Here is a 17,119-nt window from a genome sequence, read left to right as displayed (position 1 = left end):
CAAACCTCACTGGAACAGTCTTGTAATTCAACAACATTAAATTGCTCATGTGAGAGAACAACCTACCTATAACCTCTGCCTTCCCTGTCCACAAAGGGGGTAGTAAAGCCTGAGGATTGCTATAAGATTTCTTTTTTGGGTCAGGAGAAGCAGTGATTCCTCTTACGTGACTAGGAAATACAAGCTGGTAGGACACTAAACAAGGGCATGGACAATCTATGACCTTATTTAAACTTTAAGTATTGTGGTTTTAGCTCTGATTTAGCTTCTATGAAGCGTAACCCAAGAGCCTGCCAGCCCAGCCATACTTTCCACAAGAGACACATCTCAGTGCCAGGGTTTCCCCGGTCGCCTGCTGAGGTTTCTCAGCCAGGCTGAGCTTTGCCAAGATGAAACCATCATTCCCTTCCCAAGCCGTTGTCCTGTGAAGAGCACCAGCTCTACTGTGCTAATTTCATCCCAGGCTTCTTAAGAGGGTATGAAAACCAAAGGAACAATCTCAGCACTATGAGCAGGGATTAAGTCCTGATCAGCTTTAAAAAGAACAGTTACCAAGGTGCTCAGCAGCACAGATAGTTCGCAGATCATCATCACTGCATTTGCACATCATTCTCACTGAATATTCAGATTTGCAAAGCCTTCAACTCACCCTGATCAATTACACAAGTCTGCCTGGAGGTTTTGACAAGGGCTGGATAGTCTCTGTAGTAATAATCTATGTAAGCATCAAGTTTTAAGTCCCTAGAAGGAGAAAGAGGTGAGTGACATTAGAGGAGACAAAAACCTTCCTGCATCTGTGACATCTATTGAGTAGATGGGTAACATGCTGGGTTATCTGCAAGACATGAATGCATATAGCAGCTGTCAGCCTCAAAGAGACATAGGTTTACTTCAGACTTGCTTCTCTTTGGCATGACAGACTAGAGGACAGGCCAACCCTTTCAGCACCAGGGTGAGGTTTTAAGGATTCCTTTTCTTCAGATTCACAGAAAGTCTGCTCCATTTTGGGCAATCCCCAAATTCCACATGAAAATAATTAACAAGAGACACTGCATGATACACAAGAGCTGCAGTTTGTCAGCTGGACGTACCTGGCCAGCTGAACCAGAAGAACAACAAGTGAACGAATTCCTTCTCCCATTAGACTGTTCAGTTTGAGCTCCTCGTAGATGAGATGAAGAACAAAGAAAATAGCAGGAATGTGGGTGAAAAGGAGCATTGAGGAATCCAAACTAAGGCTCTGTGAAAAGTCATCTTTTGAGGCCAAAGCTTCCAGAGGGTCCAGTCGCAAAGCTTTGGCAATAGGATGAGACTCAAAATTCTTATGGTAGTCAGAGCTCAAGAGATATTCCCAGTCCTAAACCAAGCAAACAGGAGAGAGACAGAGGTTTCATGGTGAACACAACCTTCAACAAGACTCCAAAGTACTGTTTCAAAGGAGTTTTTCTCCCCATGAATCAATACAAATGTGACTGTTGCACTGTAAAAGTGCTGCACAGACCCAAAGGTTCAACTGTTAAGTTTCACCCCCACATTGTGTATAAAAGAATCAGAACCTTGTATTTAAAAGAACAAGAGAAAAGGAAGTACCCTCCTTGCACCAATACTTTGTGCACGAGACCTCAGTGAGCATTCATACCATTCATCTAGTGCCCCCAGCCTAGGAGCTTCCCCTGCCACATCTCAACATCAGGCATTAGATCCTGATCTTTATTCCACATAGACCATAATCCATAACCCCATGGGCTCATTGAACTGCCAGCCCACAGCTCAACTGGACCACCACAGCTCACAAGCCTTTTAGGATGGCATGATAATAAGCCTCACTTTCCCTAAAGCCAAACTTTCCTATTCCTGCCTAGGCAGAGCTCAGTGAATTAACCTTAAACACCCCACTAAGTTCAGTGAGCATCAGCGCAGTCAGTGAGGTATGTAATCTGATGTTGCTAACTTGCTACTTGCTTGAGTAGCCAGGGGAGTGAGAACTTCATTTTAAAGGGATGAAGAAGCATCTAAGAGAAGTGTGATGCTGTCAGGAGATTATCTGGGATTGTTTTCTGATCCCTATCAAATTCATTCCTGAGTCCAACCTCCTTGTCTAGAAGAGAGAACCCTGATGGGTCACAGGACACAGCCACTACAAAGGGCAAAATACCTTTTCTTACCCCAAGGGTTTGTAATCTCAGCTGAAATACAATATTCAGAGGGTGTTTCCTATGCTTTGCCTTTAAAGAAACATCAAACCAAACACCACCTCCCCACCCCTTACCTCTTATTTTTAAGAGAGAACTATTCCTTACCTCATCTGACCCTGTTTCTGATGGTCTGGCCTTCTTTGGAGCAATAACTGGTGAAAGGGATCCTTCAAAATCAAGCTGCAAGAAATCAAGTGATCAAAAGTAAACGAGGGTTACAATTCTCAAGGTTGTGTAAGTAAATCACCAACGACAACACCCGAATTCAACCCCAGTATTACAGGACATGGCGTTAGGTACTTCTCCACTTCACAAACAGATTATTCTAAACACAGCTATTCTAGTGTATGGTGCTTGAATTCCACAGTTTGACTGCCTAACATCTGGCATTTACTAGGACAGAGGAAAAACTGCGTATGAACTAATGCTAGTAATGTAGATCTACTGTGACTGCTTTCATTCCAGCTGTACACATATACCTGGGGCCTTTTTTCCCCCTGCAAGTACTGCAAATTAAGTGGGTTTCCTGCTAGCAAGTAAAGGAAACTCCAAATACATTCAACAAAAACAGCTGAAAAAGAAACCCTAGAACTTTAAACATTGTGATTTGAAAACTGCACAGAAAATCCTCTTTAGGAAACAGGAATTTGTGCTGTACCCTGTGTTTCTGGAGAGAAGCAGCTTAACATGGGTTAGATGAATCAAAGCTTTAATGCATCAGTGTTAGTCATGAACTGGAGCAAAATCTTCATAGTTAATTTTTATTTGATCAAGATAGATTGCAAGTACCTTATAAATATGCTTCATGATAAACACAGACTAAAATATATACAGAAATATATGAATACAGAATTGGTTTGACAGCATCTTGTGATTTAAGATAATACACAATCTGTTTCAGTTAGTTCTGACTGTAACCATTTTGAACCTTGAAGGGTTATCAGTAGCTTCAAAGGGAACTACGAAAACAAACATACAAGCTTGCTTACATTACGTGTCCAGGACAGTCTCTCCGTGTTATAACCCATCATATTCATGAGGCATGTTACAAATAAATTCCATTCTGAGTGATAGCTTGGTCCTCCTGGAGCATTGTAAGCATTGTACCACTTGACAAGCATCTGTACAGCTATCTCCTTGGGCAGGATAGCTTTGACCCCCTGCAGACATCTTTTCACTGTTGCAAAAGAAGAGAAAATAATGGATTAGGTGGGTTTTCCATCTTGCCTCCTGGTGCTTCAGTCAGTGGTATAAATCTCTACGGATTTGGTTACTGGACCTACTTTGAACTCTCTGGACACTCATCCAGTAAAGCCACACCTTACAACCTTCAACAGCTTCAACACACAACAGAACAATCACACAAGCTTCAACGCCAGGTTCCTCTAGTGCAGGTTGAGCAGAGCCCCTCTAATTCACCACACCAAGGGGAAAAAAAAGAGTTCCTTTTGCCCACTACTGAAAGCAACTTTTGTCTGAACTGGCATCTCAGCCCTTCCTCAGGCAATTATACAAACAATAGTAGAGAACAAAGTGTCTAAAGAACAAAGGAAGTTCTAAGAGTGCAGCTGGAAGCCCTGAAAACAACAGAGCACACCTAAATCAATGATAACAGCAATGAAAGGTAAGTTAGTAAGAGATTGGGATATGTGGTACAGCCTGAGCTATGCAGAAACTACTTCAAAATTAGGGAACATGTTTCATGTGGTGTGGATCTGAATCATACCCAGTTCTGAAGTGGCAATTTCAGGAATAGCAATCCGGACCATTGTGTTATTGCTGAGCTCCTGAAGAGATAAGATAGGTAAGAGTCAAATCATGAAATGTATAAAGTAAAGCCAGGGTCCTTCTCTATTAACTCAGAAATCCTTTATATATGAAGCATATTCCCAATTCCTGACTGTTCGCTACATTGCAGATTTGTAACCTCAGATGTTAGTTCCCTGAAACACTTGAAACAGATCTTGAGCTGAATCCCTTGAAGAAAGAGTATTCTACAGAGAGAAAGAAGTAGAGCCACCAATTCAGGTGTGATATCTTGCTGTTGGTCAGGACCTGCAAAATCTCACTGTGCAGTAGAAGTAAATGTGACCCTCACTTTGCTTTGCTGACAAAGTACTGGCTCGAGTTACAGGGTAATACCTACTAAAGTCACTCTGTTGTTGACAGGATCCCTCAGAGCATGAATGAAGGTCCCAAGCTGCTGGAAAGTACAGTCTTCAACGTAAGTGGAGTCATGAAGCTTGGAGGAATCCCTTAGCTCTGGAACTGGTGACAGAAGCACACCCTGAAAAGGGGTAAATGATGGCTCAGAGCTGCTGAAATAAGAGGATCTGAGCAAAGGATAGCTAAAATTGACATTTTTAACGGACTAGCGTTTTGAAAACAACTACAAAGCCTTCCTATCTCTGCCTCAGAGGTTTTGCAGAAGTCATAAACAAATAGACAAGGAAGCACTAAACAGATCTTCTTTAAACACTATTTATTCAAGGGTTTTACAGAAGGAAAATGAAAAGATTTCACTCCAAAGATGCCCTGAAAGTTAAAAAATCAACCCACCATTTGAAGCTGTTCCAACTAAACCCTTTTTAAGGCAGGACTTCCCTTCTCCTTACCTCTTCCAGGGGCCCCAGATGCTTATTCAAAGGCTTGGATGGAGTGCTGACACTATCCAAGGGAGTGCTTGGCCGAGGCATTTGGTTGGACATTGTCAGGGACGGCGCAGGCAGCCCAGGAATAAAAACCTTCCCGACCTTTTGTGAACAACAGACAGGAAAACACACGGTTGGGTTTCACGCCTGTGCTTCCACTGGTTGCTTACATATACAGACACGATCAGATTTAACGTCTGAAAGGAAAAGTGTGAGGAGTGGCTAAAGTCTCTGAAGATTAATCATTTCTTCACGTAATTATTTTCTTTAGATGATGACATGATGAAAAATCTACCATATATGATCAGTATTGTACATTATTACTACAGGTCTACTCCCACTAGAAGAACTAGCAGAGCTGCCCTGAGAAAGCTGAGTAAACCCTTTCTTTATATACATATATATATGCCATTACACACCTGCACACCAATGTGTGTGCACACACAGGTACAAACTGCAGTGTCCAAGGTTCTGCATACACAGAGAGAGCTCAGTGCATCTCTACAGAGTTTAAGAAGCAGCTTTATTTTGGATGAATCATGTCCATCTGACATGACAGGTGATAAAATATGAATCATGCAATCATATGAAACATAGAATCATAGAACAGTTAGGGTTGGAAAGGACCTTAAGATCATCCAGTTCCACCCCCCTGCCATGGGCAGGGACACCTCACACTAAACCATGGCACCCAAGCCTCTGTCCAACCTGGCCTTGAACACTGCTAGGGATGGAGCATTCACAACTTCCTTGGGCAACCCATTCCAGACTCAAAGCCTTATATTGAAAAGAACAAAGCAAAGGAAAGCCAAGTACCTTCCTTGCACCAATATAACAACAGCCCTTGGTAAAGCAAAACAATTTGACATCTAAAGCTATGTGACATGCTACAGAAGTTTGAAAGTGTTTTGGTCAGGAACAATTCTTATTTTCCATATTCTTGATTTTTTCTGTCTTTGAAAGCATTTTCTTACCTTAGTACTTCACTATCACTGAAAACAAGCTCAACAGATTGATTGCACCACAGGGTATGATGCACACAGGATGCCTGTGGACAGCCCAGCTTGTAACCAAAGCTTCAAACATCTATTTTGGGACAGAAAGCCAGTTACTTACCCGAACCACTCCAGAATAAAGCACCAGATTTCCACTGCCATCCAGAGCCAGCAGAGTATCAATGCCCTGTGAGAATCAAGCAGAACGCTCAGCTTCTTGTATTTAAGTAGGAAGACAACAGTTGGATGCTAAGTGACAAAGCAGATGCTCCACATTTCATAGCCCCCAGGGAGAAGTACGTACCTCCACTGGAGCTGCATCCTTTGCTTGAATATTGGTAACAGAACCAAAGATCAGCTGCGACTTATCGTTGCTCTCTTGAAATTTTACACACCTAGAGGTTTGGGAAACAACAGGAAACATGAAAGGACTGTCCTAGCTGTTGTTACAGAGCGAAGACAGAGGACTACAGCAGTACTGCATGGTGCAGTTACTTTTATTGTGGTATACCTGGCTCCTTCCTCCTTCCTTTGCTTGTTTTGCCCTGATAGTCAAGTTCCTTCTACTCTGCAAGCCTAATTAAAACCCCCAATGTACTTCTAAAGGGTAAAGATGAGGATAAACAAGAACACCATTCAAATATCAGTGAATGTTCCCTTGCAACTTCAGTTTTACTTAAATAGCTCAAAACATCAATGCACTACAGTTAAGAACGTGTTATACAAGAGCAAGTGATGTATCACATGCTGCCACAACAGATTCCACTAGCTGGAGGAACTGGTATGGCAAAACCAAGGTGGTAATATCTAGAGTGCTCCTCTCTGTCCCCAAGACTGGGGTGCTTACCTCAGCTGGAGCTGGGATTCCACTAAAAAGCACAAGAACTTCTGCCCACAAAGGTCAGTGGTAATGAACACTTTTGATGCTTGGGAATTCTTCTCCCTGTAAGATAGACATAGTGATCAGCACGTAGTTTGGTCTACTGGGAAAATGTTCATGAAGGGAAGCACAGTGTCACACTAGCCCTCAATATACAGCACATCAGCTGACAGAATGCACCAGTTTCAATCATTACTCCTGAAACTGATTTCCTAGCACTCCAGTCTTCACATTCCCCACTTTTTGGGCACACAGAGAATTCTTTTTGGCTTTATTTTCCTGTTCAGTCTCAGAGTTTATGCTGTGTTTTGCCCCTTTTGATGGTAACAGAGAAGGAGTTACTCTCCCTAGGTCAGGAATACCCAAAAGCAGTGACCAGGTTAGAACCTGCTTTGCTTTACAGATCTCTTGAAACCATTCCCATGTTCAGAGAGCCATGAATAACACAAGAAATTAAAGCATTCCAAGCACCCAATACTCTTTGGAAGGGAGCTAAGCATTTAGTGAGCATCATTTAAAAAGGAATTAGGAAGTACAGGTCCATGAATCTCCTTCACGGTGGCAGACTAAGCTGTCATTTTATTCCACCCCCTCCCCTCCTGCAATGGAGCTCCAGAACTTCCCACATCCCAGCACAAGCACCTAACCTCATGTTTGTGACTGTTTCTGTCCACAGGTGATCTATACACAGCTCAGGAACAATTGGCTCTGTTTCTGGTACAAGGAAGGAATCACTGGAGGTGCTGTTGGGTGAATGGGTAATGCTGTGCCTCCTCGGTGACTGAGCACTGCTGGAGAAGTTGAACCTCTGCACTCCTGAGAAAGAATGAACTCCCAGAGCAGGGGAATGAGAGCGGCTGCAGGCAAAGACACAAGACACTGCTGAGAAGTGCATTTCAAAAGCAGGTACAGAACCCCAGGGAGCTCATACACTGGTAGAGGCTTTAAAACCAAACCCAAACCAGTAGCTAGCTCAGTATCAGTTTCCTTTAGCAAGAGAGCCCAGCATAGGAAAACAATTCTCTAAGTAAGTTCCAGTCATCTCTGTCAGAATGCAATGATGAGATTTCAAAAGTAAGAAAACCAACATTTTAAGTGTGGTCCACTTTATCTGATATCTGTCCCAATCTCTTCTCTCTCAATGTGCCTTTCTTTAGAAAGGCTAACTGAAAACACCCCTGGGACTCACACAACATGCAGACAGGTCTCAACTCCACTACAGACTGGCTGTGTAACGACACAACAGCCTCTTTGGCTCTGGCATACCACTTATGGCCCAATACTACAGAGATAATAGCACACCAACCGCCACAAGAGCATTCCAAGAGGGCTTTCAAGTGCTGTAACAGAAGAGGCAGTTGTACTTTAGACTTGTAACAGTACATGAAGACAGACAGTACTACCAGACATCTATCCCATTGCTCATATTCTTTGCTACCATCTGCTATGTGCTGTGTTCAGTGCCCACCTCAAAGCAGCCATGTTGGAGATGGATGGTGAGCGGGACTGCATGCTGGGTGATGACACTGATCTGCTCTGGCTGTGGATGGAGGAGTAGTTCTGGAAAGGGGAGCCCACAGGAGAGTCTCCTTTGGAGAAGCTTCTGAGATGAGCAGTCAAAGAGCTGCTAGTGGCCATGTGCTGCGGTGTGCTCAGCTGCTCCGAGAACTTCAGCACCATGTTCTGCTCCTGGGGGAGAAAACAGAGCTGCGTGTGCATGAACAGCACATGGGTGAGAAGAGCCAGGAAGGTGCTCTAACAGGTTGTTTTGTCTGCTGGGTGGGAATGATTTATGCCTTAGGTGCTCAGCCTATGAAAGTTATTCCTGCCAACCATGCTCTCTCATCCACAGACATACAAACTACTCCAATGGTTTTCATGGCACTAAGTTGTTTGTTACTTTCCTTACAGAACTCAACAGTTGAGTCCAATCCTTCTGGGCTGTGGGGGCTGGAGCAGCTCTGCTCTGGAGCTCAGCCTGGAGAAGAGAACGCTCCTGAAGGGGAGACCTTAGAGAAGCTCCAGTGCCTAAAGGGGCTGCAGGAAACCTGGAGAGGGGCTTGGGACAAGGGCCTGTAGGGGCAGGCCAAGGGGAATGGCTTGAACCTGCCAGAGGGGAGACTGAGATGAGCTCTCAGGCAGAAGCTCTTCCCTGTGAGGGTGCTGAGGCGCTGGCACAGGGTGCCCAGAGAAGCTGTGGCTGCCCCATCCCTGGCAGTGTTCAAGGCCAGGTTGGACACAGGGGCTTGGAGCAAGCTGCTCTAGTGGAAGGTGTCCCTGCCCGTGGCAGGGGTCGGAGCTGGAGGAGCTTTAAGGTCCCTTCCAACCCAAACCGCTCTGGGACTCTCCCTGTGCTCTCCCTGGCTGTTGTCCAGACAAATACATGAAAGAAACTATTAAAAAAAATAAGTCTAAACACACACACACCAACAAATATCTTACTCTCTTATAAATAAAATAAACCACAAATACCAGGCATTTGGAACACGCACACAGCCATAAGGGCACGTAAACACACACATAGGTTTTCCTACAGTGACATTTAGCAAGCAGTAAGTTGTACCTCCGGCTTCACCCTCCGAAGAGCCCAAACAGTGTGTAAACTCTGCACAGTATCATAGGTCATCACAATGGAAGGCTCAGTGTTAAGGAACACGATCCTCATGGTGTAATCAGCAACGTACTGCACTCTGGCGGAGCCAAACACGCCTGCTAAAGAAGAGGTTAAGGCACAAGGATCACTTCTACAGCAGTGTTATCCATTACAGGGTTAGCATCTTCCACATCCTCTCTCTTCCCCAGTCTGTGTTTTTTCCCTGAGCAGTTTCCCTGTTCATGAAGCAGGTAAAACACCCACTTCGGCATTCTTGAAAGTATCATTATCTGCACGTTTTGTAATGCAGACGAAGCCCGAGTGGCACATGGAGTATTTGATACCACACTGATGGACTCCAAACAATACAGCTAAAGACATAAACTTACCCCCAAACTTACAGACAAGAGGTGTTATCTCATCCAAGGGGTGTAGCATGCTGAACATCGTAGGCAAAGGTTCTCTAGAAAGAAACCAAACACAGCACGTTCAAACCCAAATGCTAACAAGCAGAACTGTTCTCTCCTGTAGCTGGTGCTGTGATCCCAAACCAGCTCCTCAGACCTTAACAAATCACAGCCTGAGATCTAACAGCAGAGACAGATATCCTATGCACAGAAGCTTGTTGGATTGACAGAGCAGAGTCAAAGACTGGTGTACAAAACAGGGCGAGTGGGTCTTGGTTTGCATCTCAGATCACTTGAGAATGCCCCCACCTGGTGGCCACACGACAGACTGTGACTGGTCTGAGTGAACTGAGCTGGCACCAGCTGAGCTGGGAGGAGGAATAGGAAGAGGAGAAAGCCCTTAACCCGGACTCGATTTAGGAGTTTAGGTTCCACAGCTCCCAGCCAAGCAGTCAGCCATCATCTGTACCTGATGGACACAGATCATCTGTACCCATCACAGAGCATCAGTCAAGGCACCCATCTGCAGTGACAGTGGCAAAAGGAAGAATTAGCACCAAAAGCTGGCTTGAGTAGGGTCAGTCATGATATTTGCACCCTCGTGATCGTTTTCAGCACCTCTCTTTCTAATCCCAACTCCTCCGAGGATTAGAGAATCACAAGTGCTTGGAATGGACACAAAGCCCAAACGAGAGCAAGCAGCTGTATTAAAGCCACTCATCAGTGCACCATCCAGCTCCTTCCTCTGCTGCTCAGCTGTATGCCCAGCCAGAGAGCACAGGGTCCAGGATCCTCCCCAGATAGGCAAGAGAATGCTCCATAGATTTAAAGCATCCCGAGAAGCAGCAGAGAGAAAGGGTCTCAATGACAATCCCTCAGTGAATCTCCCCGTTGTCCGTGACAGCCTGGAGCCAATTCCCAGGAAAAACCTTTATGAAATCAGGCTGGTAACACCCACATCATGGCTCCTATTCCCAGCATCACCACTTCCAACTGTCCTTAACACAGCACCAGAAGAACATCACGGACTATCAGTATTCAGTCCTTTCCTATTAATAGCTCATGTTTCACCTGCCCCATCACAACCACATGGATTCATTCTTTCCTGCTCTTCAGCTCCTGTGCTCCTGCATTAGATTAGCAAACAGCCTATAAGAAAACTATGAATTGCTTCATACCTGGGAGGACTTGGAGGAACTTCATGTGAGGAACTGCTGCGCTCAAACAACAAACCATACTTTGTTGGCCAGACATTTGCAACCTAAAAAAAACAACACAGAGTTGTAACCAAATAAAAGCATCAAGTACTTACTGTACTGATTGTATTTCATGTTTGAGTATCTCATCATAGTAAAACAAGATGTTTAAGTGTTTTCTTTTGAGAAGAGTAAATGGAAGCAGGCTCTCAGACAACAAAGCAGTCACAGCCAGGTTTTCCCAGCCACGGAGTGAAGAACTTTGAAGTTCAGCCTGGAGAAGAGAAGGCTCCAGTGCCTAAAGGGGCTGCAGGAAACCTGAAGAGGGGCTTTGGACAAGGGCCTGTAGGGACAGGCCAAGGGGAATGGCTTGAACCTGCCCGAGGGGAGACTGAGATGAGCTCTTAGGCAGAAGCTCTTCCCTGGGAGGGTGCTGAGGCGCTGGCACAGGGTGCCCAGAGAAGCTGTGGCTGCCCCATCCCTGGCAGTGTTCAAGGGCAGGTTGGACACAGGGGCTTGGAGCAAGCTGCTCCAGTGGAAGGGGTCCCTGCCCGTGGCAGGGGTTGGAGCTGGAGGAGCTTTAGGGTCCCTTCAACCCAAACCAGGCTGGGTTCTGTGAATTCAGACAGCCGGAACCGGGAGCACTTTACACACCTCCCCACCCCATCACAGTGTGCAAACAGATGAAAAGCCCATGGGTGGGCCAAATGAAAAGGACAGCACTCACCTGGAAAGGCAAAGCAGCAATGTAATCCTTTCCCTCTATGCTATGCACATTTATACAGGAATTCTGCAATATGCAGATACATTTCTCTACTATTTCACCACTGCCTGAAACTAGAAGGGAAAAGAAAACAAAATACAGTGAAGCTTCTATTTCTGAAGGCGCTCCCCATGTACAAGAAGCAGATCCGGGGCAGTTTTAGCACAAGTCTTGATAAATAAGCACATTACGGCAAGAAAGCTGGGCTCAAAGCATCTGCTGCCGTTACACTAAGCAGGAAACTCACCATCAGCTTTGTCACATTTCTCCTGGGGAATAGCAAAGTCGCACCACAAGGCCTAGAACCAAACACAGCATTACTGCTCATGGAGAATGAGCTGAAGGGCACAGCCTCCCCATCCCCAACCACCCCCCCTTCAGAACACTGCCCCACACCACGCAGTGTTTTCCAGCCGATGTTCATTCATTCAGCCGCCACCTTTCCGCACCTGTAGAACGGGGCTGTCAACAGTGAAAGCCTTATAAACGGTGGACGCTTGGCTCCTGCTTCCTTTGCTCCAGATGACCATGTTGCTGGCCACGTACAGCTCCTCATCGTAGTCCACCTCTTCCCCAACATCGCCGGCGCCCTTTCTCAGCTGCCAGCTCTCCTGGAAAACACGGCCTTGTGAGGGCAAGGCGCGGGCCGCGCTGCCACCGCCGCTCACCTCCCGGCCGGCCGAGGAGCCGCAGCCGCCGCTGCCCCGTACCCGCTGCCGCTCGTGGATCGTCACCTCCCGCAGGGAGCCCACCAGGCCGGCGGCCCCGTCGGAGGAGCAGAGCTCGGAGGCGGGCTGCAGCCGCCGCAGCTGGAGGGTGAGGGCGCTGGGGTGGCGCCGGCAGTGCTCGCGGCCCCGGGGGGCGAACTCCTGCAGGTCGCCGGCCGCAATCATCGTCGCCCTCTCGTCAGAGTGGTCCGACATGGGGGCCCGATATCCTCATTATTTCCGGGCCGGACGCGCGCTGCACACCCCCGCCGCGCCGGGCTCGGGCTCCGGCTCCCGGCCCGCCCGGGGCCCCGCGGGCAGCGGCAGCGCGGCTGAGGCGAGCGCGGGGCCGGCGGCGGCTGCGGCGGCGCCTCCTCCTCACACGGGCGCGGCCATCTTGTCGTTCCCGCCCTGCCCCGCGGGCCGCGCGGGGGCCGCCGGGAGGGAAATGGCGGCGGGCGGAGGGGAGCGCCTCGCACCCTCACAGGGACCCGGTGTGCGCTGAGGGGAGTGCTGCTTGAAACCCGAATTTGCCGTGGTGTAACCACACCGCTGTGATCAAACACAGTCCCCAGTGTGTAGCGCAGCCCTGGGGCACTCACCTCAGCCCGCCCGTCCCATTCCCACCTCCCATGGCAACTTTCCCCATGAATTTAGACTTCAGTGTGGAGAAGAGAAGGCTCAGGGGGGACCTGATGGCTCCCTACAAGTGCCTGGCAGGAGGATGGAGCCAGGAGGGGCTGGGCTCTGCTCCCAAGGAGCAATGGGTCTGATGCACAGACAGACTCCACAACTGGTTAAAGCTGTACAGCAGGTATGCTTTATTCAGCGCTGAGGCACATGGGGGATCGCTCCTCCAAAGGGATGCGCACCTCAGTGTCTTTTCCCTCTACATTTTTTTGTTCAACATCTTCGTCGCTGCCATGGGCAGTGGGATTGAGCGCGCCCTCAGCGAGTTGGCCGATGACACTGAGCTGTGTGGTTCGGTTGATACCCTGGAGGGAAGGAATGCCATCCAGAGGGACCTCGACACGCTTGTGAGGTGGGCTGATGCCAACCTCATGGAGTTTAACCATGCCAAGTGCAAGGTCCTACACCTGGGTCGGAGCAATCCCAGGCACAGCTGCAGGTTGGGCAGAGAAGAGATTCAGAGCAGCCCAAGGAGAAGGACTTGGGGGTGTTGGTGGATGAGAAAATGAACATGAGCCGGCTTCAGTGTGCGCTCGCAGCCCAGAAAGCAACTGTATCCTGGGCTGCACCAAAAGGAGCGTGACCAGCAGGTCGAAGGAGGTGATCCTGCCCCTCTACTCTGCTCTCGTGAGACCTCACCTGGAGCATTGTGTGCAGTTCTGGTGTCCTCAACATAAAAAGGACATGGAACTGTTGGAACAAGTCCAGAGGAGGCCACGAGGATGATCAGGGACTGGAGCACCTCCTGTATGGAGACAGGCTGAGAAAGTTGGGGCTGTTCAGCCTGGAGAAGAGAAGCTGCGTGGAGACCTCAGAGCAGCTTCCAGTGTCTGAAGGGGGCTATAGGGATGCTGGGGAGGGACTCTTCATTAGGGACTGTAGTGACAGGACAAGGGGTAACGGGTTCAAACTGAAACAGGGAAGGTTTAGATTGGATCTAAGGAGGAAATTCTTTCCTGTGAGGGTGCTGAGGCACTGGAATGGGTTTCCCAGGGAGGTTGTGAATGCTCCATCCCTGGCAGTGTTCAAGGCCAGGTTGGACAGAGCCTTGGGTGCCATGGTTTAGTGTGAGGTGTCCCTGCCCATGGCAGGGGGGTTGGAACTGGATGATCTTAAGGTCCTTTCCAACCCAAGCTACCCTACAGTTCTATGACTCTGCTGAGAACACAGATTCTGCCCCAGGAATGGTGCATTCACATGTGTTGTGTATAGGCAGATGTCACTCACGTGTAATTGGGACGTTTGGGTTCTGCCCTGCCGTGGTTGCGGTGTCCCAGCACAACGTGCTCTGCTGCCAGGATCTGCTGGGACAATCAGGCTGTTTTTACCCTTTCCAGCCCAAGTCTCAGCGATGAGCTCAGCCCCGTGCTGTTCCCTGCCCATCTCGCAGGCACTACAGTGTGTCCCCCGCGATGTGTCACCAGCAAGCACGCTCCTGCCGCCTTCCCAGCCATTCCTGCACTGCGCCTTCCTTCACCTCTCACCTTTAGAATTGCTCACCTCCAAGAGGGCGTTGCTGCCCACAGGTCACAGCCAGTTTCTAGCTTGCCTCCTCGTGCAGCAGCGTCCTTTCTCCTTCTGTGTCCATGTGATACAGAGGGTTGACCATTGTACAGGGGGGTTGTGCAAGGGGATTGTACAGGGGGGTTGTACAAGGGGGTTGTACAGGGGGGTTGTACAGGGGGGTTAGAGGAATTTGTTTAAACAAAAGGACTATCTGTTGTAAATGCCTGCTAAGCAGAACAGAGACCTCCGGTCCTGTTAATAAGCAGACGCCTGAATCTACTGATAAAGGGGAGAAGCAGAGGATTTACGGCTGGGACACTGATCAAACTCTACTGATAAAGGGGAGAAGTAGAGGATTTACGGCTGGGACACTGATCAAACTCTAAGGCCACACATAAAGACTAAAAAGGTGAAAAGTGCAAGAAGAGGAAGACTCATTTACTTCATCTTGAAGACCCCTACCCAGAGGAGGAAGACTCATTTACTTCATCTTGAGACCCCTGCCCATGACCAGAGGGGGCACTGCGCAGGCGCAGAGGACCTTCAGGCTCATTATAATACGAAGCGGGGATAGGACATGAATATGTATAGGCGTATTGTGCAACCTTATGAATATATATAACTTTAGAGAATAAATGTAGAGGGAAACAACACTGAGGCACGCATGACTTTGAGGAATTATCCCCGTGCGTCTCAGCGCTGAATAAAAAGCATACCTACTTTACAACTTTAACGAGTTGTGGAGTCAATCCGCGCATCACATGCAGTGTATCAGAAAATGCCTTCCCCCCCCCCTTTTGTCTTAATTAGCACAGTGGTGGGAAGCACAAGGGAGCCTGTGTTTGCCTGACAGGCCATAACAACCTGCCTGAAGCACCCCGATGGGAACTGAAAGGATTCTGCGTGCTGACAGGAGTGATTTTGTTTCAAGCTCTGAGTTTCACGTGAGAAATCAAAGGAGGGGGGAGAAGCTGTGGAGCAATTGGAAACACATTGGAAAGCGTGGTTCCAGCATGCGGCTCGGGGGAATCCTTGGTTCCAGTCTCACTATGGTTTCTTAGAGCACTATGGTTTCTTAGAAAGGAGAAGCAGCCTGCTGGGGAATGCCAGGTTGAGGAGAAGCAAGAATTCACCAGGCTGCTCTGAAATCATATTGCAGCATGTGGATGGGAGACAGCTGGAGAAAACGGGAGCCTGCGTCTTTAAATCCAGCCAGGGACCACGTTTCCATATGGAGCCACATGGGGGTACGTCCACAAGTAAGACTGTGAAATACAGTTTTGTGAGTAAGGAAGAACGTGCAGGGCTCAAAGGAGGAAGGTGCAACCAGTGTCCAACCTTGGCAGATGCCTTTTTGCTTTTGCAGACTCATTTACAGAGCAGGAGGAATTGTCCCAGGAAGAAAGAGCTGAGCCAAGGACAGAACATGCCTGCTGAGAGACCTCACGTGTACCGAGTGCCCCAAGAAAGCAGCGCCAGAGAAAAGGCATTTTAGTAGCACCACAAAAGGTTCAGTTTCCTCTGCAAACTGTTTGTGAGCTGCATCCTGTGCCTGGGGTATAACACTGCACACAGCGGGCCGTCTGCCCTGAGCTAAAGACGTGGTGCCAGGAAGAGTTTGGTATTTAAAAGAACAGGAGCCCCTGCGAACAGAAATACAGACACAAAAAGGAAGCAGAAATAAAGGAAAGAATAGCAAAATGAAAACAAAAAATACAGAAATAGCAGAAGGGGGAAAAGTCCCAGCAGAAGCCAGCGCAAAGCCTATTGCTGAGGGCCGTTTCTGCTAAATGGTCCCGTTTCACAAGTGTCCCGTTGCCTCCAACGCCTGGTGAAGAAATGGTGTCAGTGCTCTGAAGTGAAACTGCAAAACCACCGAGGGGTCAAGGCCAGGCTCTAGCCTGCTCTGCAGCACTCAGGGTGCCTCCAAGAGCACCTACAGCACTGGGACCTGCTAACAGGAAGCTGGGAATACCTGTGGAGCTGCTGATGCTCTCGGAGGAGGATTGTAACTTCTCATCCAGGCAGAAGAAGCCCATTGCTAAAGACAGGCATCTCTGCACTCATGAGCAGCACTCTGCAGGCATATATGTACAGCACGGGAACATGGACTTGGAGGGCAGTGGCTCTTCGGTTGGATGATGCTCTGGGTGATAGATCTGATAACCTTTGTGCTGCAGAGGCAGCGGCTGAAAGCGGGGCTCAGGGACAGCTTGTAGCCATGCACTTACCTGCACTCTGCTCTGCCCTCCTCCTTTGGAGAGGTAGAAGCTCCCTCCAATGTGGCCTCTGGAGAGCATGACTGGTTGAGCTGGTTTGGGGTCAGATCCCTGAGCTCAGACAGAGGAGACAGACAGCTTGGTCTTGGATCAAAGATTCTCCCTTTGTGTCAGTCCCTCCTCAGACACCAGTTGCCTTTGTCCCCCTCCCACCTCCCCAGGAGAGCTGCAGGGTATTTCTAGGGCCAAATGCTGACTGATGCCCAGCCCCAGCAGCGAGAACAGGGGATGGCAGTTGGGGAGATGCTGTGAGTCTG

At 48.2% G+C, this 17,119-nt stretch overlaps 1 protein-coding gene across 7 annotated transcripts in view; it reads right to left on the bottom strand.

Annotated features, from left to right (window-relative positions):
- Positions 1 to 12,717, bottom strand: part of ANAPC1 (anaphase promoting complex subunit 1) — a 35,167-nt gene extending 22,450 nt beyond the window's left edge. The window contains exons 1-19 of one of the 7 annotated variants that reach the window (XR_009962820.1): positions 12,391 to 12,717; positions 12,130 to 12,291; positions 11,928 to 11,979; positions 11,645 to 11,754; positions 10,900 to 10,982; positions 9,704 to 9,777; positions 9,285 to 9,433; positions 8,190 to 8,410; positions 7,369 to 7,578; positions 6,689 to 6,784; positions 6,146 to 6,236; positions 5,963 to 6,028; positions 4,811 to 4,948; positions 4,342 to 4,482; positions 3,922 to 3,982; positions 3,173 to 3,372; positions 2,301 to 2,375; positions 1,092 to 1,357; positions 650 to 741 (exon numbers count right to left, since the gene is read on the bottom strand). Coding sequence is in view for 6 of the 7 variants with exons in the window: in XM_062608603.1 (XP_062464587.1) it covers positions 650 to 741; positions 1,092 to 1,357; positions 2,301 to 2,375; positions 3,173 to 3,372; positions 3,922 to 3,982; positions 4,342 to 4,482; positions 4,811 to 4,948; positions 5,963 to 6,028; positions 6,146 to 6,236; positions 6,689 to 6,784; positions 7,369 to 7,578; positions 8,190 to 8,410; positions 9,285 to 9,433; positions 9,704 to 9,777; positions 10,900 to 10,982; positions 11,645 to 11,754; positions 11,928 to 11,979; positions 12,130 to 12,291; positions 12,391 to 12,603 (2,500 nt within the window). In the remaining variant the exon portion in view is untranslated. The remainder of the gene's footprint in view (positions 1 to 649; positions 742 to 1,091; positions 1,358 to 2,300; positions 2,376 to 3,172; positions 3,373 to 3,921; positions 3,983 to 4,341; positions 4,483 to 4,810; positions 4,949 to 5,962; positions 6,029 to 6,145; positions 6,237 to 6,688; positions 6,785 to 7,368; positions 7,579 to 8,189; positions 8,411 to 9,284; positions 9,434 to 9,703; positions 9,778 to 10,899; positions 10,983 to 11,644; positions 11,755 to 11,927; positions 11,980 to 12,129; positions 12,292 to 12,390) is intronic. The other 6 variants (XM_062608603.1, XM_062608616.1, XM_062608612.1 and 3 more) reach the window with 6 other exon arrangements.
- Between the last annotated feature and the right edge of the window lie 4,402 nt (positions 12,718 to 17,119).

Source organism: Pezoporus occidentalis, unplaced genomic scaffold (genome assembly GCF_034315485.1).
Source record: "Pezoporus occidentalis ecotype Australia unplaced genomic scaffold, CSIRO_AGI_Poc_V1 ctg10, whole genome shotgun sequence".
Lineage (NCBI taxonomy): Eukaryota > Metazoa > Chordata > Aves > Psittaciformes > Psittacidae > Pezoporus > Pezoporus occidentalis.
Note: the sequence above shows the minus strand (reverse complement) of the source record. Positions and strands in the feature narration are given on the sequence as shown.